The sequence below is a fragment of the Melozone crissalis genome, unplaced genomic scaffold, assembly GCF_028551555.1.
Source record: "Melozone crissalis strain CALT ecotype California unplaced genomic scaffold, PUWL_Pcris_2 ptg000013l_1, whole genome shotgun sequence".
NCBI classification, from domain to species: domain Eukaryota; kingdom Metazoa; phylum Chordata; class Aves; order Passeriformes; family Passerellidae; genus Melozone; species Melozone crissalis.
The window spans coordinates 8,732,204-8,756,562 of NW_026535791.1; the positions used below are offsets into that span (position 1 = coordinate 8,732,204).

General features: G+C 39.1%; 1 protein-coding gene across 4 annotated transcripts in view; it reads left to right on the forward strand.

The window, feature by feature from the left end:
* The first annotated feature begins 8,814 nt into the window (after positions 1–8,814).
* NBEA (neurobeachin) overlaps positions 8,815–24,359 on the forward strand; it is a 452,437-nt gene continuing 436,892 nt past the window's right edge. For all 4 annotated transcript variants that reach the window (XM_054272359.1, XM_054272360.1, XM_054272362.1 and 1 more), the window contains exon 1: positions 8,815–9,111. In XM_054272359.1, coding sequence (XP_054128334.1) covers positions 8,830–9,111 — 282 coding nt within the window. In that variant the 5' untranslated portion in view covers positions 8,815–8,829. The remainder of the gene's footprint in view (positions 9,112–24,359) is intronic.

Sequence of the window (24,359 nt, forward strand, 5' to 3'; positions counted from 1 at the left end):
GGGTATCTGCAGTATAACAAACACATTGAAAAACTGGCAGAGTCCATCAGAGTCATCAAGATAGTTAGGAAATGAGAGCACAGGACAAACAAATAGACTTTGAAAGCACTGGGCTTATTCATTTGTAATAAAAGAAGGCTGGGTGACAGCTAATTGCTGTCTTCAACTATGCAGTAGGTGAAGACAGAGTAGATGGAGCCAGCCTGCTTGGATATACACAGGTGTAGGAGAGGCAATGAACAAAAATTGCAGGAGAACAAATTACTGATAATTACAAGGAGAAAAAGTCACCATGAGTATGGCCTAACACTGGACGAAGATTTCCAGAGAAACTTCAACTCTGAAGACATACAAAACTTGATTGGATAAGAGTTCTTCAGCAATCTGAGTTACTCACAGTGTTGAGTATTGGAGAGGTCAGGGAAGGGAGATTTAGAACAGGTCAGCTTCCAAGGACCCTGACAGCCTAAATCTATGTCATGCACCTCATTGTCAGTTCAGATTCTAGAAATCTTTTAGAATGTATTTTGAAAACAATACTTAGAATCATGGTCTGTATGTAATTTTTATTATACAGTTACAATAAGCCTGTAAATATTGTTCACTGTAATGAAGAATAGATATTGATGTCTCACTGTCCACATGGAAAATGGTGCCATGTGGGCTTCTGCAGGGTTGACCAAGATTTGATGCCATATAATAATGTCATTAATGATCTGGATGATGGAATGCAGTGTGTGCTTATTAAATCTGCAAACAATGCTAAGCTGGAAGCAACTGTGTACATTGGAGGACAAGATTAGAATTCAGAATGATCTTGACAAACTGTAGGAATGGTCTGAGAAAAACAGGATGTTATTGAACAGACACAAACGTGGGGCATTACTTTTAGTAGACACACTAAATTGCACAAATACAGGATGTGCCTCATCCTGCTTGTTTGTACTTTTGCTGAACATGATTCAGGGGCAACAGAAGATCACAAGCTGAGTAAGAGTCAACAATGTCATGTTGCAGCAATAAAAGCAAACAACACTGACATTTTTTTCTTTAAAAGTTGTAATCTACAAGACATGAAAAATAATCTTTTCCCTCTTCACAGTACTGCAGGGTCTCAGCTGTAGTAACCAGCACAGCTTTAAGCACTACCTCAGTAAAGATGCTGAAAAATTAACGCAAGATCATGACTAAGCCCTATTGGGATTCTGATGACAGGGTAATAATTTTGACTTACTTTCTTGGTGAAACTTTAAACATCCAGAAATGCATCCTTTTCCCAGGTATCACATCCCTTCTTTTATGGTCATAGCTGGAAATCATTAAGCCATTATCAATAAAATACTCAAACAGGTAATGTGAAAGCAAGGTAAAATAAATAATGCTGGGAAATCGAGGAAGAAGTCCTCCATAGCTCTTTCTTTCCTAGGGGATAGATGGCTTTCTTTTTTTTGTGGTGGCATTTTTTGGGTTTTTTTGGCAGTAATGTCAGAAAACAAAAGAACTATCCTGAATAACATCTTTTCATTTTAGTGAAAGCAAATGAAAAACTAAACAAATTCCTTTGGACAAATCCTGCATGCATTTTCACACAGAAAACTCAAAAATCAATTGCTTTGCAGGAATATAACAAACATGTTTACTAGATGTTTTTTTCATTTTTTTCCTAAACTATTTCCAGAGTTACGGATATAGTAGCAAAATACATAAACTAGGAAGATAATAATGGAATCATTAAATCATAGAACAGCTCAGGTTGGATAGGACATCCACATATGACCTGGTTCTGCTTTTTGTGGGAAAGAGAGCCTAGATGAGATTATCTAGCACCCTGTCTGATTGCATCTTGAAAACCTCCAGTGATGGGGATTCTACCACTTCCCTGGGGATGTTGGTCCAACTAATGAGTGCTCTCAATGAAAAAAAAAATTTCTTATGTCAATTTTCCCAGTAAAACTTGTATCCACTGCCACTTGTCTTCTCCACAGGACTCCTTGTCAAGGAGTCTCTGTCTTCATTGTAAATGGTCTTTGTGTACTGGAATACTGTGATGAGGTCTCCCCTGAGCATCCTCTTCTCTACAGAGAAAATATGTAAGTCCTTCAGCCTTTCCTTGTGGGGTGTGTTCTCCAGCCTGTGACCACCTTTGCGGCCCTGGTTTGGACCCTTTTCAGTCTGTCCATATCTTTCTTGAATTGTGGTGCCTAGAGTGGGACTCTGGCTGCATCCTGACAAATGCTGAGTAGAGTGAGAAATAATGTAAAATAATACTCAGGAACATTATCAGGTTCCAGCTGATAATATCAATGATATATCAATAAATTGTTCAGTGCTCCCTGATAATGAAATTTGGCCATCAAGTGCATATACTTTGTTGAGATAAACTACTGTATTAATTTTAAGCCTTCTGTTCAACTCTCCTCCTTGGTGTATTATAAATGTTAAGTCCTTAAAGGTACAATTTAATGGCATGTGGTTAGAAATGTGTTTCAAATAAGACACAAGAGCTTGGGATCCTTTTTGTCTCCTATTGTTGTTCATACTCCAGCACAGAGACAAAGTGTGTGAACAACATCCTTTCTCTCTAAGCATTTATTTGGTTTCAAGTAGCTAAAGTGAAAGCATGCAGAGCACATAAAATAAACATAATTGTTGATCAGTTAGGTCTTTTTCTTCAACAAATGTATGCAACAATTAGTTCATTGCATTATGGCAGTGTTTCCATGAAAAGTTAATTTCCATTATCCGTTATTGTCTATATACATACTAAAAGAAGCATGTCAGAAGTAACAATAATTCACATATTTTCAACCCTAATTAGAGTTTGGATTTTTTTAAACTATGTTATGCTAAAAAAAGCTCATAGAAATCCAGTTGTAAAAATGTCTTGAACTAACATTGGCAGAATCGACTGATTTCTCTGGGATTTGGCCACAGTGATGATCAACGAAGGATAACTCTTAAAGTTAGCTGGCAGCATGATGTGCTGCATGAATAAAAGACTGCTTGACAAAGAGGAGAATATAAGGGGAGGAGAGAAGACCAGTAGGGCTTTTCTTAAGATCCCAACTGTTGTCCTGAAAGTAGATCTTTACGGGCCCTCATGTTACTACATTCCCATTATGCAAGAGCAAACAACATAGACTGAGGCATCTACAGACCAAGGAGTCGACACATCGATATCAATGATATGAAAAATCAGTTACGGACAACCAGCAAAGGGGTCAATATTAATAATTGACCTTCATAATAATTATTCTAATAATAACATCAATACTAAAAATGATTGTATTAATTTCACTACTAAAAAGGCTGTCATGGTTGCGCTCGCAAAGTATAAGAAATATGAGAATAAAATGTCCAAATGGAATAAGCAGCTCAAACTCATGGTTTTAAAACATGTAAAGATGCTGATTTGTGAACACAATAAACTCTTTCAAAACCAAGAAGCTAAGCTATGCATTACTGCAACAAATTGTGCTGTGTATTTTCTGTAATAAAACATACAAATCCTGCTATTTACGTGTCTGCACATTTTACTATGATTATACCTCAATAAAAGCAATTAATATAAAAAAAGAAAAGTTGAATAGATATTTATACATATCTTCATTTAAAAGTTCTGTTTTATGTAGATCTGGTTACTGTTCAACTACTTCTCAGACTATTATGCCTTTTTACACTAAAAGCTAATGTTTAATGAATTCTTCTCAGTAGAATTCATAACTATCAGAACAAATATAATTTGTTCTATTTTTAGTACTCTAAGTGTAAAAATTAGAGAGATTAATATAGATTAATATAAATTTTTTATAGAAAATAGCTATATTTTTCAAAATTTCTACTGAATTATTTGGAGTACCTATTGCAATAAAACCAAAATATCTCCTTGAAATCATACCATCTCCATCTGCTTCATTGTGATGGAAATGTAGAGAATCTCACCTGGAAGGTCTGTTATGGTGTTTCTGAAATTGCACATGATATAAAAAAACTTGCCCGAAGAAATACATAAAAGGTATTTTTTTAGTATTACTCTCTTTCAAGAATAAAGTAAGAAATTGTATAAAAAGCATGTAGAAATTATTTACAGTCAGAGTGGCAAAATATCTTACCGGTAAAGTTGAAAAAAAATCTTTTTCTTTACCTCTTCTTTAATGCATCCTGTCATGTGGAAGTTAAAAACAGTGAATGAAACACATCTGAGCTGTGTGGTGCAATTGACATGCTGGAGGGATGGGAAGCCATCCACAGGGACCTTGGCCAGCATGATAGGTTGGCCTGTGCCATCCATGTGAAGTTCAGCAAGGACAAGTGCAAGGTTCTGCACCTGACTCGGGCCAATCCCAAGCACAAACACAGGCTCAGCAGAGAATGGATTGAGGACAGCCCTGAGGAGAAAGGCTTGGGGATGCTGGTGGAGGAGAAATTGCACATGAGCCAGCAATGTGCGCTCACAGCCCAGAAAGCCAAACATACCCTAGGCTGTGTCCAAAGCTGCTTGGCCAGCAGGTCAAGGGAGAGGATTCTCCACCTCCACTCTGCTTGGGTGAGATCACATCTGCAGTGCCGCGTCCATCACTGGTGCCCCAAACACAAGAAGGACATGGACCTGTTGGAGCAAGACCAGAGAAGCGCCATGATGGTGATCAAATGACTGGAGCACCTCTGCTACAACAGCAGGCTGAGAGACCTGGGGTCATTCAACCTGGAGAAAAGACAGCTCTGGGGAGACCTTATAGCATTTTCCAGAACCTTAAGAGGGTCTATAGGAAAGCCAGAGAGGGACAATTCAAGAGGGAATCTAATCACAGGACAAGGGGGATTGGCTTTAACCTGAAAGAGGGCAGGTTAACGTTAGATGTTAGGAAGAAAGTCCACCTTGAGCATGGTGAGACACTGAAATGGGTTGCCAAGAGAAATTTTGGATGCCCCATCCCTGGAAATGTTCAAGGTCAGGCTGTGTGGTGTCCTGGGAAATCTGGTGTAGTGAGTGGTATCCCTGGAAGTATATGATCTTTAAGGTCCCTTCAAACTCAAACCACTCCATGATTCTATTTAGTGCAACCCATATGAATAGCAGGGAAAATTTACATGCTGTGATGGCCTTTCTGTTTATATTTGCCAGTTTGTTTTTTTTTTATAGCTTACAAGAAATCTTGGTTTTCAAGAGAAAGGGGCTAATAGCACTTCCTGATCCTGGCACAGGAACAAATCACATTATCCTTACTCATGAGAATAATCTAATTAAACACAACAGGAGTCCTCATATGGACACGGTAAAGCAAGCATCATTTTGATGCCACAGTGGCAGACAAATGAAAATTCTCTTCTTCTTTCAAACATGGTTCAGTTCTGATCTATATAATTTCATTTTTTAAAAACCCACTTTTTTTGTAAGAGTCAGTGTAAATATATGCCTGAACAGAGCAGCCCCTATTTACTGAAATAGTTCCATGTTTTGTAGCCAAGAGTCTGTCTTCTAAAGCATGTTCTGTCAAGCTCTCACAGTTGAGTGATTACATAATCTTTTTACCCCAAAAATGAAGTAGTATTGCTAGAATTTATTTTAGAACTGAAATAAAAATTGAGCTAAAACTTTAAACTTTATTTGTCAGTTTTATTTTCTTCCCCATCTGCTTGTGGCAAACATTGGAGAATGGATAAAGGTCTTTTTCTTTGTTTTTGATATTATATTTGAGACCACCTTCTGGCATTTATGGAGAATGGAATCTGAGAAAACCTGAAGAATATCACAGAAAAAAAAATTCCTGTCAACTATTACAGCTGAGGGAAAAGTATGCCCTGGAAGCAAAGGGATTGCTTTCTCTCATTTCAGAGGGGAGCAAGTCTTGTAAAAGCCACAGGAAGAGAAAGGATCAGATCCTGTCATCATCCTGTTTTTGTGAAGGATGAAGGCATTCATAGAATCCTTCTACCCTTGCCACACTTAGTCTCATCTGTGTCAATGACTGATCTTGCACGCTGACCTAAAAATGGCTACAATTATGCAAATTCTATGATTTGCTAATGCAGAACACCTTGCTGGACTGAGATCCAACTAAACATCTCATGAACTAAATTCTCACTGAGAAATTCACAGTCTTTGGAATGAAAATGTCAATATCAAGAAGATGAGACAGACAATATTTTTAAAGAAAATATATGAATCCTGTTGTATAGCATTTGTTGTGTATGTACTCTTACTTTAATTTTCAGTCTGATGAGGCACTAGAATGGAAGCAAATGAACACCAGAGCTGCAATTACTAAAGGGCTGAGATTAATGTTTCAAATTTGTTTTTCTTTCAGAATGCCAGTGCTACAATAATGTTCACATGAGTTGATGAATGGCTCACCTCAATGAAAGTTTGCTTATCAAAAACAAACACTGTTGATTAGAGAAGACAGCTACTTCTTAACAGTGCTCCAGCTTATAAAAATAAAGAGAACATGATTTTGAAAAAATTATTTGTAAAACCAAATATGAGTTTAAGAACCAAAAGAAGTCTCTGCTATTAAATATATTGTTGGGAATTAACTTTCTTCTAATTTTTTTTTTCCTAATACTACGCATAGTGTATCATGCAATTTCAGCAGTAAAATGTTAACCACTTTTAAAGAAAGTCATGATTGAAATTTTATCAGAAATTTAGTGTGGAGGAATGCATTGAGAGTTGTGTATGGAACAGCTGTGTTCAGGAGTTAGGTACACGGGCAAATGATGGAGTCTTCCATGAGGAGTAGCATGAAGTGAGGAATGGAAAATAAAATGTATCAAATTATATTTTGTTATCCAGGTTTTTTTGTGGAAAAAAAAGTTTATGTGGTTATGTGGTATTAGTTCATCCATTCCACCATGAAGACGAACAAGTCACTGACAAATTTTAAGCAAATTTAACAATGGATCTCAATGCTTTGAAGTTATTTTGGGATTTGTGAAAATCAGTAAGTCAATAGAGATCAAATTTAATATACCTACCAGTAGGAGAGCAATTATAACAGCTTTCTACCCATTTGGCAAGGACAGGCAATAACTATGAGATGAATCGGAACAAGAAAACCAGTCAACCCATCAGCCAACATGAAGTTTCAACCAACAATACTATTTATAGCAACACGTCTCACCATACAGATGTTGTAGATGGGAGAATAACCAAGAGAACTGACTGCTGTGGGTTAGCTGCTGAATGCTTTACAATTTTAAGTGTTACAGAGTTCTAGGCTTAGGCTTCAGTTTTGCAAAAGAGGTCATGTATTAATGAAAGTCGTTTAGTGAGTGTGTATTCAGCTTTGCTAGTTCTGCTGCTGATGAGAATGGAACCTTTGGCACCTCCATGAATATATATGAATCATACATGACTGCTTGTGGCTGGTGCAAATTGTAAAGGAATTTCTTCCAAGAAAATTTGTGCTTTCTTATCTTTCATTAATAACCTTCTGGGTTTTCTTCACATCTTTTCCAGCCTTCTGAAATAATGTTGGTTCTGTGTTTCACAGCTAACCACTGTTTTAGTCATGTCTATATATCCGGGCTATACACACTGACAAGCACCTATGGACCTTGGCAAAAAAGTAAATGTATCATACTGTATCTCCACTTACATAGAGCAAATGCATCTTAGTACAGAGCTGAGGCATCCTCATTCTTTTGGTGGAGCTTACAGCAGCTGCTGTAATCTAGGAGGATGTATTGATCCAGTTCTGCTGATTCATCGTGTTTTTACAGTTTATTACCTAGAGCTGGATATAAGGACGACCAGCAATCCAGCCAAAACCCCAGGTTTGGGGCTACAGAAGAGTCAGGGTGAATGGTATTCTATGACTAGGGGGCAAGCTTTGTTGCAAAATCCAACTTTGTGATGAGCATCAATATAAAGCCAAGAACATCTTGTTTAACAGGTGGATTAACTCCAACACACATAGAGCAAATATATACAACTTTATTCAACGCATATAACAACAATTAAAATAATTTGAGTATCCTCAAAGCATCGGAGGTACTTCTGTTTCTCTAGTACTGGAGAGACTTGACAAAAATGCTCATTGCCATGAGCATCATTGCAATCAAGGAGCATGGGAAAGCTGATGTTGACTGGACATCGTTGTAGCTAACACCACCACCAAGCAAGAGCAGTGCCCGAGGGCCGTGGAGCCGCGGGGCCAGGGGGCGGCGAGGGCGCGGCACCTCCCGTCACGGCAGCGCCGCCCGCCCCTCCCGCAGGGGGCGCCCTGGGGCGGCGGGGCGCGGCCGGCGGGCGCACGGGAGCTCCACCCTGTCCCTTCGGGCGGCCCTGCGAGACCTCCCCGAGCGGAGGGCGGCGGCCCGCGGCGCCCGGGGTGAGGCGGCGGCGCGGCGGCCCCGCGCACCTGCTCACCTGTGCCCCGGCCGGCTGGGGGGGCCCGGCCCGGCCACTCCCCCGACGGGCTCGGCGCAGGCGCCCTGGCGGCTACCGCAGGCAGGGGGCGGCAACATGGCGGCGTGAGCGGCGGCGGGTTCGGCTCCACAACAACAGCGGCAGTGGCATCGCTCGCGTCGCCGCACGCCCCGCGCGCCGCTCGCCCCCGCCGGGCCCCACCGCGCTCGGCGCCGCCCGCGCCCCCGGCCCCGCGGCAGGGAGGCGGCCCCGGCCGGGCAGTCCTCGGCTAACGGGGCATCGGCGCCCATAATAATCCCTCATTATAGCGGAGCGGGGGAGCGGCTCCTGGGACGGTGCCGGCGCCTCGGGCCGGCTCCCTGCGGCCCCGCCGGGTGCGACTGCGGTGGATGCGCGGCTCGGCCCGGCCGGGCGGGGAGGCGGCGGCGGCAGGTGCCGGTAACGGCGGGGGGTAAATGGCGAGCGAGAAGCCGGTGTCGGGGCCGGACCCGCAGCCCGCGGGACTTATCTCCGTCGGGGCCGGCGGTGGAGGCGGCAGCGGCGGAGGCGGCAGCAGCAGCATCGCGGTGATGGGGGAGCTGAGGGCGTCGGGCTCCGGGTCCGTGGTGCTCCCCGCAGGGATGATTAACCCGTCGGTGCCGATCCGCAATATCCGGATGAAATTCGCCGTCCTCATCGGACTCATCCAGGTTGGGGAGGTCAGCAACCGGGACATCGTGGAGACGGTGCTGAACCTGGTAAGCGGCCGGGCACCCCGCCCCGGTGACGCCCCGGCGGGCACCGGCCCGCGCAGCCCACCTCCTGCCGGGGCTGCCCCTGCGCCCCTCCGCCCCTGTGCCGCCGGCAGGGACCGCAGCCTCCCAGCCCCCGTGTCCCTCCTACACGTACGGCCCTTCTCCAGCCATCCTTCCTTCCCAAACTCCTCGTTAATCCCGCGACCTGCTCATCTCCTCGTCCGTCGTGCGTGTGACAGAAGCCCCCTCAGCGCCCCCTAAACTCTAGGCAGGACCCTACCTACAACAGACAGGCCACTCTTCCCCTTCCCAGTGCCTCGTCCCTGCCGCCTCCTGCAGAAGTGTAGTGTGTGCAATTTACAGCGAGAAAAATAAGGAGATCAAGTAATTTGCAATTTCGTGTTATGGACGCTGCCCTTTAACCTAGTAGCTTCCTCTTGAGACGAAGAGTGACATGAATGTAGTATCTGGTTTTAATTGAAAAGCATTAAAAACCCCAGCCTGAGCTTTGGTGGCTGAAACATGTGAAGGGTTTAACCCTGTTAGATCAGAGCTAGTTGAGCAATTTACGTGGAGCAAGGGGGAGAAGGGAGATTTTTGCAAGGATTTAATACGCTTTAATATTTGTAATAAAGAGTTAGTTGTATTGCAGTATTGTATTGGGTTGCCCAAGTCTTAATAACCTGCTCTGTTTCCAAGCCACATTCTTGTCTGCAAAAGGAAGTGTTGTTGCTACTTTGGTCCAAGGTCTGTGCATTGCAAAATACTATTGTACAGAGGTAAATAGCTGAAACGAGAAAATACTAAAATGTAGCTCCTTAGTCAGCTGCTCACTTCATGGAGTGAAAGAGTTACTGCAGGACTGTATGACTTAATGTTTTTGCGCTACCTACACCAAAGCCTGAGGAACCTACAGAAGCCAAGCGAGTGCATCTAAAAATGAATCACTTTCAATTATGTGCAATTTGGTGCTGTTCCTGAATGCAAGATTTGCTGCAGCAAAGCTTTTGAAGCAGTTCAGTCAATGAAATACCCTCAAATTTTGCACATAAAATAGGATAGAAAAATGATTGCTTGAAACTGAATGGTAATTAATTGAAACTGCCTTTGTTTCAAATGAGTTTAATGCTCCTAATCTCCAGTCATTTTATACAAAGTCATGTAAAGAATATATTTTGTTTCAAACACTTTAGAAAGGTGTATTCTTCTGTCTGACAGTTATTTGCATTTGACCTAGCACAGACTGAATGGAAAAGCTGCAGCATGCAGGGAAGGACGTAATTTGGTCAGATCATTTTAATATTAAGGCAAATCTGAACACACAGGGTTAAAACTGATAGTTTTGTGAATATGTCAAAACAGTGATCTGTTATATTTCCCATTCATCTCTACAAGCTGTTTGACAGCTTGAAATGTGACTTGTAATTTTTATTTTTGTTCTTTGTATGTGTGGTACAAGTATGGTACAAGTCATCATAACTTCATTGGTTTATTACCCATTTCTTTAAATGTAGCACTCAAAATAAGTTAATGACATGCAGTTATTTTAGTAATAAAAATGGCTTTGTGTAGATCATGACAAAGATGTTTAATCCTTTTCTAGTTTTCTTTCTTCTTTCATTCTTACTGGTATTTAAGCTCATTTTAATTCTGGCTGTTAGTGCACCAGTAACTGGATTAACATTGCCTTAAGGTTAAGAGTATGGTTTGGTATCTATGTGGAGGATATCCATTGCTTGCATGTAAGATAGACCTACTAATCAGTTCCTGTTACTGAAAACAATGTTTATATTTTAAAATAAACACAAGAATGTTTAACAGTTCTCTCAGCCCTGGGAGATGTATATGAATGTGAAACTGCTTGTGAGTCTGCTGCAGCAGCGTTGCATCCTGGATCAGTCATTACTTAACAGATGGACCCTAATATACAACAGTCACTATTCTCAAAGCAGAGAGAGGCTGTATTGTGTCTATAATTTTTTTTTCCTTAGGGCAGTAAATGCTTTAAAATTAGGTTTTTATATTTTAAACTTAATTTACTCACATGTGAAACAAGCAGTGAATATGGCAGATATAAAGTAAAACTGATGGCATATTCCTAAACTACTAAACATCATCTCATTCTATATTAAGGATTTTAGTAGCAACTTAAAATAAGGTGCATTTTTCTGTTCTAGAAGCATTCTTCAGTGGGTAGCTGGGGGTAGAGAGAACTATTTGATTTGGTAGTTTTGTTGTTTTGGTTTTTTTCAGTCTTTACCTGTACTACTCCTGAATGACTTTTGATGCAGGTGTGATAATGAGTGAGCACTGATCTTGTTTTGATACATGAGTTGATATGTTAAGTTGTTCAGAGAAATGTAACTTACATTATGCCATATTGGGTTGCTATAAACCATTTGGTAATAGCTTTTTAGTGTAAGAATTTTGCATAGCTGAGATGTTTTATTTTCAGAGAGAATCAGAAGTTAAAGATGGAAGTGCCTTTTAAATTTTCTTATCAGAGTTTATTGCTGTCTTTTGTGTAAAGCTTAAATAAATCCGTTTACTCTTCCTGCATCTGCATGGAAGCAGCAGTAAATGTCCAAGACAAAACTTTTTTCTGGTGTGCCCTTGTCATGGAGGTCGTCACCCTTCTTTCTTGTGAAGCTGGGCTTTTAGGGTTTCTTTTGAAGAGTTTTTACCTTTGCATGTTTGTTTTGGTGGCCCACACTGGAATCTCTAGTGCTGGATTTTGGATTTAATTCATTTAGTACCTTCTGATACTGATGGACTTAGTGATTTATTGTATCTATGAGGTGAGGAAGTGTATTTTTTACAGTGTAGAAAATATTTGTGGTCCAATATATTGTTGTATTTTCAGCTTTGCCAAATTTTAAGTGTCAGATGAGACAGTAGTTTGTTCTTGAGCATTCCTCCATGTTTGTGAGATTAGTTGTTTCTCTTGATGCTTTTCTTAGTGTTTCCTCAGAACATGCTGTGTTCAAAGTTCTGTTAAACTGGTCAACTTGTTCTGCAGAATGTCACTTTGTAGAATATCTAGTATTGCTTGTGTTATTTTTCATTGTTTAACATTATTGTGAAAGACAGTGGAGAGAGGGTTCAGTGCTTTATGTGCCAGTGCTTATGAAGGACTCAGTTGTCCTTAGAAAGACCTGATGGTGTTAGTACTGTGAAGGTCAGAAGATCTTAAGAATCTAGGAGCTGAAAGGGTTTTTAGAATGATTTTATATAATATTATATTATTTTTTACATTTCTGAAAGTAGGAGGGAATGTCTCATTGTATCACATGCATTCTTCTGTGATGGTGCTGATTTTGGTTTTGGTCCATGGGTTTAATATGAATTCCCAGGCTGAGCATGCTCTCTCTGAGATGTGTCTTCACTGACCCTTGTGTACTGCAAAGCACCAAACTAGAAAGGGCTTTCCATAAAAAATGTGTAATCCTCTAATTCCTCTAAGGGATTTCTCTTTGGGGATATTTTGATACCAGTTCTGTGCTTCTGTTGTTGAGGAGGCCCCTTTGAACAGCTCTGTTAGTTTTCTTAGGGTGCTCTCAAGGATGTTGTTATTGCATGGGAGATGTTCACATTGCTGTTAGACTGATGTCTAAAACAAAATTCTGTACCATGTGCTCCAGAAAATGTGATGTTAAAGTGGAAGTGGGTCAGTCTACCTATTCTTCTACTTTGTCTGCTTTTTTTTTTCTTATTTCCTACAACAAAGTTTCCACATATGGCTTTAATTAGTTTTCTTTAATATACCTTTATTGGTCTTCTATTATTTTACTGACTTGCTTTCTCAATTCTCTGCTTTTCCAGTGTTTTTGTGGTCTTGGAAATTTTTTCTTCAGTGTACATTTTGAACTGATTCTTGTTTGGCCATCTTTGATCAAACGTAGCTATATGATTTACATTGTTCCTTAGCTTTTAGGAACCTTTCTCTGTTCCAGTTTGAATTTCCTAGCATCTGTGATTTTGGGTTTTGTAGTGCTGATTGTATGGCAGTACACAGTAAGCAAGGTGAACAGGAAGCTGAATGATACTAAAAAGTTGTGACTGGTGCTGAAGCAAGCTGTTTTTGCCTGTGCATCTTGAACAGATGATGTGATGCAGATGTGAACAGATTTCAATCTGATACAGGTGTAGCTGACCAGGGTTCTCCTTGTGCAATCTGCAAAGCTTTTATATGGGTTTTGTCAGGCTAGAGAGTGCTTGTAAGAAGTAGGTCAAACACCAGGCTTAGTTCAAAAAGTCTTTTTCTGTTCTTGTTGACTGCAGCCCACACTTCTGCCTAGCTCTTCTCGTTTTCTTGGCTGTTCCATCCTACTTCAGTGTTAGTCACCCATCACAAGAGTTAAGCCGTTTTTTAGTGCTCTGTCACATTGTGTACTCGTAGGAGTGGCATTTGCAGTTTCAGAGCAAATGGGTTGAATTATGTGAGAGATCCTTCTCTCCCTGCAGGCTTTCTGTAGTAGTAGCCATAAGGAAAAATGTAAAGGGAGACCTGTATCAGTGATGTTTTGGGCTTTTTTTTTTTTTCCTTTGATATTTCTTTTCTTCAGAGATTGGTTAAGGGTTTTCTTATGCTGTAGCTGGCTTTGGTATCTGAGTTCTTTGAATCCATTTATAGTTTTGGTTGCTGCACTGTCCCATGGCACAGTTCTACTTACAGGTGGGGAGGAAGAAACACTTTTGTTCATTGGACAGTGTTGTAGTCTGAGAAAGTGTGGGCCTCCTGAGCTGTAGCCTCTGTCATATGACTTGGTTTTTTTTGTGGAACTAGCTTTGCAGGCTGGAGAATCTTACTCCATTTCTTGGTGTAAACTTTCTCATTTTGAGTGTAATTCTCTGCTGATAGATGGTACTAATCAAAAAAGTTTAGACGAATTTCAAAGTTGGGATTTTTTTGGGGGCTTTTGTTTATGTGCTTTTTGTGTGAATTTTGGTTTAGGTAATGCTTAACTGAAGGTGGCAGTCCTTGTCCAAGTTGCTGTCTGTCCCACTGGTCTCTTGGTATCCTGCTCATCTATCTAACTAATCTCTGTTTGGGCATTGCTGTACAAGCTACCAGAGCTGTATGAAAAGAGAGTATCTAATATGAGAGTTTGTCATAACATTCCATGGGCAGCTACTTTAGAGTACTGTAGTTCTTGTCATTATTTAATGCTTCTGTGAAAAACTTAGTTTTGATTACAGAAAATCTTTGAATGACTGAATGCTCATTTAATTATTTTATTATAACTGATTTTTGGGGGCTTTTTTATCTCATCTTTGACAGTAGGTGTTTATGGCTGAAAAATTTTTTCAATTCTTCTATCAGTCATAAAACACTAATGGTATCTCAGCAGGTGGCTTGGAATCTGCTGTAGTTCTTGTATGATGGGTTGATATATTTCTATAGGTGATAACTTTTAAAAATCTGTCATGTTGGCATGTAACTGAATGTTCCTTAATGCTTAACTCTGAATAGCTATTTTCTTCTTAGCTTTACATCTTGATTTTCCTTCTCACTTGTCTTTACAGGATTCAATTCATGGATTATAAGGGAGGTGAATACCTAGAGACTTTTTTATTTTTGTCACACTGAAATAATAAAGTTGTGAGACTTATATTGAAAAAACACCTGCAATCCTTGGCCTTTCCCCCTTCTCCCTCCTGGGACCCTACCTGTGTTTTATCCCTTTGCACCAAGCAAAGGGTTAGCACCTTTCTCTATCAAGATGCTATTTTTATGAAATTGTGACCTAATTCCCCATTTAAGCCATGTGTTTTACAAGACTAAGCATTTAGCTGGGTATTCAGTTATACACTGGTCGTTCTCTCTGCTCTCCATATTTTCCCCTGTCCCTGCTTTCAGATGAGCACTCCAAGGGGTAGAAGTTGGGGTTGTGGCAAGGCTGAGGTCCAAGAGGCTGTGGTGCAGTTTTTTCTTTCATGTTAGTGCTTTTCAGTGTGTTCACTCATATGTCTCAAATATATGAAACACTTTCTGTATTGCATCTTTAAAAAAACCAACAAAAAAGTAACACCCAAAACCTGCATAATCATCTCTGAATTCCTTTCAAAGTGTTTGTTCCCCTTCTGCACTGTATTGAATTTAGTCAGAGTGGAATGAAATCTGTGATTGGGTTAGTAGCAAAACGGAATATTTTCTGCTAAATGCTGTGTACAGTATTAAGAGAATGTTAACTTAATAAGCTATCTAAGCTATTTTAAATCAGCCTCTTAGTCTTACCTGTTCGTTATTTGGTTCTGCACTTTTTCCATTTTGTATTTTGGCCTGTCTCAGTAAATCTGTTTCAGATTAATTTGTGTTGCTCTTCCATTAGTGTACAGTGTTTTATGATCCTTTACACAGAACAGCATCAGCTTCCTCATTATGTATTCAATGTGCCTGGTGGCCAGAGGGTCACTGTACTAGTGTCTGTGTACTCTGATGAAGTTCCATTTATTTTTTTGTGAAATTTGATCATTCATTACTATTTCTTTTTATAGAAACACCCCATTGTGGAGCTTTACTAATTCTTGCATAGACAGAACCTTTAAGCTTTCTTTAATTCTGAATCAAATTTAGAACTTGCTTTTATAATCAGAGGCAGCAGATCCCTTGAAACATCAGTTTTGAATTTGATGACCTACCCTCACATCTGTCTTGCAAGAGTTTGGTGTAGATGTCCTACAATGATATGATACATGATCATTAGCATGAAGATAATTAAAAATTTTAAAAATATTTTACTTGTGGGGAGTTTCATTCTTTCCTTTGCGATAGCAACATCCACTTCAACTATAGGATTAATAGGGATTTCAGCTATTTGAACTATAATTTCATAAATTCAGTTTAATTAGATTGTTAATGACATTAATATCTAAGAGAAAGATTATTTATTATTTCCAGTAGAGAAGCACCTCGACTTCTGATCAGCCTACTGATTGCTAAAATTGCATTCCAGTAATTTTTACAATTTAGCTTTTTTTTTTACTTTTGACATAGATGGAAAATTATAACCTTTGGTAAATAAGGCTAAGTAGTTTTGGTGTTACTGAGGTTTAGACAAGCAATGTCAACTCATTTATTTTAATGCAACCCTATAATATGACTACCCTGCCCCTATAATATGACTACCCTGCTTTGGTTTAAAATTGGGTTGCATCACTGAAATTGTTTCAACGTGACAATTCACTGCAAGCTTGTATAAATGCGAGTGTTGCTAATGCTGTTCCACAGCTTACAAATGCTTGGCATCTGTCTTTGCAAAATGATGTTTCATTCACTGCCCTTTTGTTTAACAGTTGAAAGCCTTCCTATAGTATGCGGAATAAGTATTAAGTTTTGGAATTAGCTGGAAGTGAGATATGGCAAAATATTCACTTAGGAGTGAAGTTGTTATTCATATCATGCTTTTTGTTACCTCATGGCTTTTGTAGTACTGGGACAGTGTAGACAGAAGGATGGAAATAATCATTCTTTGAGCAGATTCTTCTAAACCAATGAGGCATTGCAATCAGTTTTATGTGATCTCACTTCTTTTTTTGCTTTATAAGTCTTTGTATTCTGTGACAAATACTAAATTATGCAAAGTTTTCCAACTTTTATTGAATTTTGATTACCTGCTTTAAGAGCCACTATAGCAGGTTTGTCTCTTTTAAAATTTTGTTTCATAAAAAGAAAATAGTTTGACTATAAACACAAATATGAGTTTGAAAGCCTGTCTTTTGATTGAGAAAGGATCACATAGAAACCTGTTGCAACAGATTCCTACTACAAACTTAAAGAAAAAATAAAACGTGCTTTCATTAAATATAGAATATTAGCCATGTTCAAGATAGTAAGGACCCAGCTGAAGCCAAGCTGTTTTGTATTGCTCATGCCTAACCAGTCAGTTTACCCTTAATCTTAAACAATATATAGTGTGGCTTACTGCATTAAAAAAAAAATAAATCTTGATTTAATTGGGAGCAAAAAATCCCCATATGTCACTGTTAATGTTAAAAACGTTTTTTATAGCTGGAAGAACAGGAAAGCTGTCTGCCCCTTCCAATAGGAGAAATACATCAAAATGGAGCTACAGAGGTATGTCTGCTCCAGTTGTATAGCATTCTCATAATGGGAGCAAACATGTTTAATTGCAAGAATTGGAATGTTGAGAGAATGGGTAAAGAGGTTTTGCCTGAAAAGAGAAGAAAGCCTATTTTATAGGGGGAAAAAAAATCATCTTCATCCCTCTTCAAATCATGATTTTTATGTCAATAATGAAACTTAATGAAGGGCCCTCTCAAAGCTGTATTTTTGGGTATGTTAAGAAAAAAGGAAGAAGGTAAAGAACCTAAGTGTTGTGTTACACTTTCAAGGCTGGTGGCTTTTGCCATTTTCTTGTGAGTTTGAGAGCTCCAATAAAAGCTCAGCGCCCCCTCTTTTCCTTCTGTTGTTCCAGTGAAATAAATTACCTGTTTTTGTAAATGGCAAGATGTGTGCAGTATTTATGAGTCATATCTGTGACTGATGGCTTCTTGGCTGTTAATATTAATCTCTGGAATAGCTGAAACTGATGGAAATGTTGGTGTAAGGCTGCATTGGATTGGTTAAGGTGCTCCAAGCAATATGCTCATGATAAAGGAGTTGTTTGATTCTTATGTTTCCCTTCAAGAGACTTGTGGAGCCATTGCCCCATATTTTAGTCTCTGGGGTTCTGAAAATCTTTGCTGCTGCTGGTTCTGTATGTTCAACTATGGCATACATATCTTCAAAGAACCTGCAGAAGTCCATCTTTTGTTTGTTTTGTTTTACCTAGCTTATTAAGTGATTTGAAAGACTGTCTTATTAACTCTGTTTCTCATGGAAATGTTGCAGTCCCCATTGCATCATGGAATACCTTATAGAGCACTTTGTGAATGCAGAAGTAGACTTACAAGAGGACCCTGTTAGTGTTGAGTCTGCTGTCCAAGGGTGAAGTGAATTCCGTCCATCGGAAACAAAACTGTACCATGGTATCCTGGGCTCATACCACTGAGAAGGGTCTGGCTGCTCCCTTGTGTCTACTGTCTGTCCACCCCATCCCCCCCTAAAAATATACATTTATAAGATCTCTTCAGACCTTCTCTTCTTAAGGCTAAATAATCCCAGCTCTCTTCAGCCTTCCTTTGTATGTCAGATGTTCCAATCCCTTAATCATTCACACATTTAAATCTTTATTCTCCTTGTGCAGATAAGAAAAAATGGGAGGTGGAGTCCGGGAAGCCTTTTAATTATAGCAATCCTCTTCCTCATCTCACAGTATGAGCTGAAATATGTACCACAAATAATCCAATGTACCAATGCCTAACTCAGCAAAGGAAAATTAGCACCATGTGCAGCCAAGAAAGAAAACAGACCTTGGTGAGCCCAGCAGTGAGCGTTTGCTTGTCATCCATGTCTGCTTGCTAATAGATAGTCTTGGATGAAACACAAACCCAAGTCTGTCTGTTGGTTCTGCAAATCAAAGTTACGGTTGTGTGTAAGCTTATTTCTTGGATTCCAGAAATATAAAACGTAGGTACATTTAATATTTTGCTGAGAAAGTACAAAGTTAATGGCATAATACTTGGTTAATGAAACTTTGTGGCTCTTTACGTATACTATAAATACTCCCTTATTCAAAAAATTAGCATGAACTGAAATTAAACTAGAACTGTTAGCGTTGTTTTCAAATAGGTGCTTCATGTTAGAAGGAAAATTAAAAATAAAAAATTCAGTATAGAGCTAAGGCTGTTGAAATTCTGCATTGGATTTGTCGAAAATAATAGATTGATGACTTTATATATAGTCGTAAGATTTATATATTAAATATTCAATAGCATTTCACGTGCCTATAACTCTATTCAACTTAGAAACTAATATATGAAACAGAGATGATTATGTAGCAAAATTTTTATAGTTCATGTTCTATGAACAGAAAACCATTTATTCAAAGTAACTTATCATGTTCAGTAATAAACACATTACAAATAGAACAATGTGTAGGCTTAGTCACTGAGAGGTAGTCAGTCTTTCATAGCTGATACAGTGCAGTATTTGACATTTTAAACATAGTTCTCACTGAATAGGAGCTGATGCATTCTTTAAAATGGATCAGTGAAGTTGATAATTGCAGGTATTTTCTAAAACCAGAAGCAGGTTATTCCCAGTGCTCACAATTGCGATGATTTCCCTTATTATTAGTCTAAGGGGGTTTTATACTTTCAAGGCCAGGTTGGGTCGTGCTTTGAGAAACCAGGTCTACAGTATGATGTCCCTGCCCATGGTAGGGGAATTGGATTTAGATGATCTTCAAGGTCTCTTCAAACCCAAACTGTTCTGTGGTTCTGTGATGATTCTATAACGAGGAAAAATAAACTATAATAAAATAGTTTGTGTTTGTTTGCGATTTTTCCTCAATAAAATATGATTAAATTCTATTTAAGAATAAATCTGGATATACTCAGTTGCTGTCTCAGTTAAAAAAGTAGTTTTCAAGTCTGTAATCTGTTTTGTCACGTGAAGTTGTAGTTTAAACTTCCACTTTTTCAGAAGCCCAACAGCTCAAACTAATGCAAATATGTTTATAATGTATGAAGAGCCTTTACTGTACCTAAGCACAATCAAGAAGAATGGGAAAGGGAGGAAGCAGAAGTTTCAGCTGAATGAGGCTGATAACTTTTAGGCTGTTGAAGCTGATATATTCCCAGGTGAGTCTTAAAAAAAAAAAAAAAACAGAAATGTATAAAATTTATCCAAATTATTAGCTATTTAGATTAAGTTTAGCTATTGAGAAATGGTACCATTAAAAGGAAGCTTTATATTAAAAAGTAAAAACTTAACAGCATGATGGGAAAACCCTGAGTACAACAGGTTATCTTTCAGTGTCCGCCTGGATTTGCAGAGACCTTGAAATGACTTGTTACATGATGTTTTATTAATTTTTGAGGTGTCTGAGGAAATTTTCACCATCTGTTAATACCAGAGTCTAAGCCAGCATGTGGGTTTCAAAGTGCTTTGTGTTGAAATTTTTAAGTAAGAAATCCTTCTCTTAAAACTAAATGCAGTTAAGAGGTTTCAGAGTGTAAATAGAGAATACCTGTTATGGTCCAGATTTAAGCTCTTGGATCATTTGTCATAGCTTTGGTTTGTGGCCTGTCATCTGAAGTTAGGATGGTTGCAAGTATTTGTAATGGACTTTTCCTCATGCAAGATTTAGGACATAACTGTCTTTTCAACCTGCTTTAAGTTAGCAGATCTCTGTTTTTGCCAGAAGTTACTTCACTCTGCAAAAAAAAAGCAGCACATATATTGTATTTTAGTCTGGCCAAGATCAATCCTAAATGCATCTTGTACCAAAAATCTGGTATTACCCAGAAGTGCAGAAGAAACAGTAAAAGTCTTGAAGTGTCATTGCAATCTAAATACTTTCTGGAGGTCAGAAGAATCTTGGCAACACCTTGTGTAAATTATTACTTCAAAATTACTCTCTCATATGCTCCTTGGGGAGTTATAGTAGATTTTAGGCCTTCCTTAGTAAGATGATAAAGTAACATTTTTAAGGGTGAGCATTGGGTTGTTTTTGCTTAAGCTGCACATCTGAAATGGCCATGTATGTTTGTTGCATTAGTTTTTGAACAATCGCAGGTTTAAAAATTCTCTTATGTATGCATTCTGTAGAGCATGAATTGTTGAGGGGACCACATGCTTCGTACTACAAGCAAGACATGGCACAGCTGCAGCTGACAGTACAGCCAAGATGAACTTTGATTTAAAATTCCTTTAAGAAATCCTGAAGATTGCCTGGTAGATAGGGAGACTTGTGGTCTGAAAGCAATCCTAATTTAAATAAAACTCTTTGGCATTTCTATTTATTTAGAAAATGGAAATCCAACTAAATAGTCTATACTTAGTGTAGCAAAATGAGATCTTTAAAACACTATAATGAAAGGCTACTCGAGCATTATTAAAAATTAATACAGCCAAGAGAGTTATTGAGAAAAGGGCATTTAGAAGTAATTGTTAATGCATTTTGGTACTGCTATATGGTAAGTAGCTTCCAGCTTCATAGTTTGTGTTCTGTTTCTCTTGTAATATTTTTCATTATTTTTCAATGGTGTTTTTCTTCTTTTATATTTTTAAGTTAAGAATAACCATTCTAGGTCAATAGGTTTGTACTGTGACTGAAAACAAAGACTTGCCTGAAGTCTTTTGTTGTATAAGCATCAAAATAAGCTGTAGAAGAAAAATACTTTAAGTAATAAAACATCTTTGGGAAGTAGAATGTCATATAAAAAACTGTATTATGATGCTTCATGAGGATAATGTCTGGGATAATGCTCAGCTTTTGAAGGTGTGGAGGTTGGGGATTGGAGTGGTATAATCCTGGTCTCAGAGGATGTAGTGGGTTTATGTGTCCGGGCTTTGGTAGTGGGGGGGCTGCAGGGGTGGTTTCTGTGAGAACCTGCTGGGAGCTTCTTCTGTGTCTGAGAGAACCGGTGCCAGCCAGCTCCAAGCCAGACCCATCAGCAGTGGTGGCAGTGACTGTGGGGAACACATTTAAAACGAAGCTACTGCAGAGGAATGATTGCAGCTGGAGAGAGGAGTGAGGATATGTGAGGGGAACAGCCCAGTGCACAGCAAGGTCAGTGCGCAAAGAGAGGGAGGAGGTGCCCAGTTGATGGAGCGGAGATTCCCCTGCAGTCTGTTGTGTCGACCATAACGTGGCAGCTGTTCCTGTGCAGCCCATGGAGGTCTGTGAGGGACCCACCTGCAGCCTGTGGAGGACCAGGAAGCAGAGGGTTGCCCAGAGGAAGCAGTGGCCCCATGGAGAGCCTATGCTGGGGCAGGTTTTCTGGCAAAGTTTGTGGCCTTCATGGAGGACCCTTGCTGGAGCAATCTATTCCTGAAGGACTGCACCCTATGGAAGGCACCGATGCTGGAGCAGTTTGTGTAAGAACTGTAGCTTGTGGAAGGGACCCACGTTGGAGAAAATCATGGAGGAACGTGTCCCGTGGAAGGGACACTGTGCTGGAGTGTGGGAGGAGAGCCAGAAGAAAGAAGTGATGGAGACAGTGTGAAACGGACAAATGACAGCCCCTATTCATTGATTCTCTTCATAATTTAGAGGAAGGAGGGAGAGAATTTGGGAGTGAAGTTGAGCTTGGAAAAAAGGAGGAGGGATGGAGGAAGGGCGTTTTAAAGTTTGATTTTATTTATAATTGTCTTATTAGTGATTTTTAGTGAATATGTTTTCTTAAGTCATGCCTGTTTTTCCCATGATAGTAATTGCTGAGTGATCTCTATTCTTGCTTTTATATTGACCCATGAGCCTTTTGTTTGTCCCCCTGTCCAGGCAAGGAGGACAGTGATAGAGTGGCTTGGTGGCCACTAGGTGTAAGGAGATACAGTAAACCTGTAGATTAAATACTTTTATTTGTAGTTGTAAGCAGAATTAAGCTTCTATGCAGGGATTGATAGTTATTAATAGTTACCACTGTTAATTTGTATGTATTTCAACAAACAGCTGCTTTTCAGCTTTTGAAATGTGGGCTTTCCTAATTGCATTGACATTTGCAGTGGTGAGGTATAATCAAAAAAAGGTGATTGATACATTTGAGTGATGAGTAAGGCTTAGCTATGCCTAGTGGCTGTCCTACGAGCATTGCCATTTCCGATACCCCAGTAGAACCTGGTAGGTTTGAGAACTGGCAGTGGCACAGGGCTCTTTAGTAAAGACTGGAAAGTCTTGTTTGACAGACATTAATCAGCTTTCTTGTGAAGATTGCTGAATGTCCCTCTTCATGCATGTGAACCTATTTAAAAACTTCTTGGAGGGCAGTGATACCAGTAAACAATTTGTGTTAAATTTTTTTTGTCACTAATTCCACATTGCACTCCGTGTGATATGGATCAAAGTCCTTACATTTGATGCTCTGCAGCTTTTATTTACACATTTTGGGATTATTTCCTTTCTAACTAGCACCCCTTGTTTAACACATCTGCTGGAAATGCAAGCCCAGCTTTCACACAGAAAGCTCAGAACTTGCATCTTGTAGGATTTGTATCCTATAGCTACATTGTGCTTTTAAAGCCCTAACTGAACAGAAAGAAGACTATATCTGTTCTCATTGTGACAAGTTCATAGTGAGTTTTAGACATGTTTTACCCTGACGTGTAATATTACAATTAAGTGTGTTAAAGAGGAAATTAAATGTTTTCTTTTTCAAGCCTTATCAGACAGCTACTGCTATTTAAAACTGTCTTGTATAACAGAAAACTGTCATTTATTTATTATGGTGGTAGACTGGTAAGTTACAATTTAAATTTAACAAACGAATGGATGGGAATTTTGTAAGTTTGTCAGTTCTGGATATATTCAAAATGCACCCAACTAATTTGAAGTTAAGCATTACACTGCTATGGCACAATTACTGGATGATTTCTATTTTAAAGAGGGAGGCTGGAAGATTTTTCTTTTTTCATGGAAGGAAAGATCAGGGTCGTGTTTGAATGCCTTCCTTCTTATCACTGTCAAATAGGATTTAGTGTTTTGGTTGACTGCCAGAGTCCAGTATATATGTGTGTGTTCTACCCGGAAACATTTGATTGTCTTTATCTGTATTTGGGAGTTATACCATGGATGCTTACATAAGATTTTCTTTGTGTAGGTGAGATTAACATTGTTTAATTCTGTGTGCTTTTAAAGCTGCACAGCCATTCCTTTCTGCTTGTAAAGGACCAGTTAAGACTTTCACGGATGTCTGGCACGTTTAATTGCAAACCACCATTGAATGGCATACACACACAGTTTAGTTGGATTGTATTTTCTGTTTTAAAAAATCATGTCAAAAATGAAAAAAATGGAATGCCTAGTGAGTATCAGTAAATTATAGATGTAAATATAAGTATTTGGAGGCACTTCTTTGGTATGAATAAAGTATTAATGTAGATGTTATTACCCAGTTTTGAATGACAGGATTCTGAAGTCTTAAGAGATTAACTATGAGTGTTGGTTAAAATGATTTTTAAAAATAGCCTTGGATCAATTACAGAATGCTAGATCATGCTCACAATTTAAAATAGAAGGCCTCCTATTATTGGTGGTCAAAACTGAGGAAGCATATATTCAGCTGTAGGCTCAGGTGGAGGGCATGATGGAACACATGATCTAATTTAATACCTTCAGGTATTAAACAGCATACGTATTAATACTGGGGTTTTCTTTGGGTTTTGTTCACATATTTAAAAGATT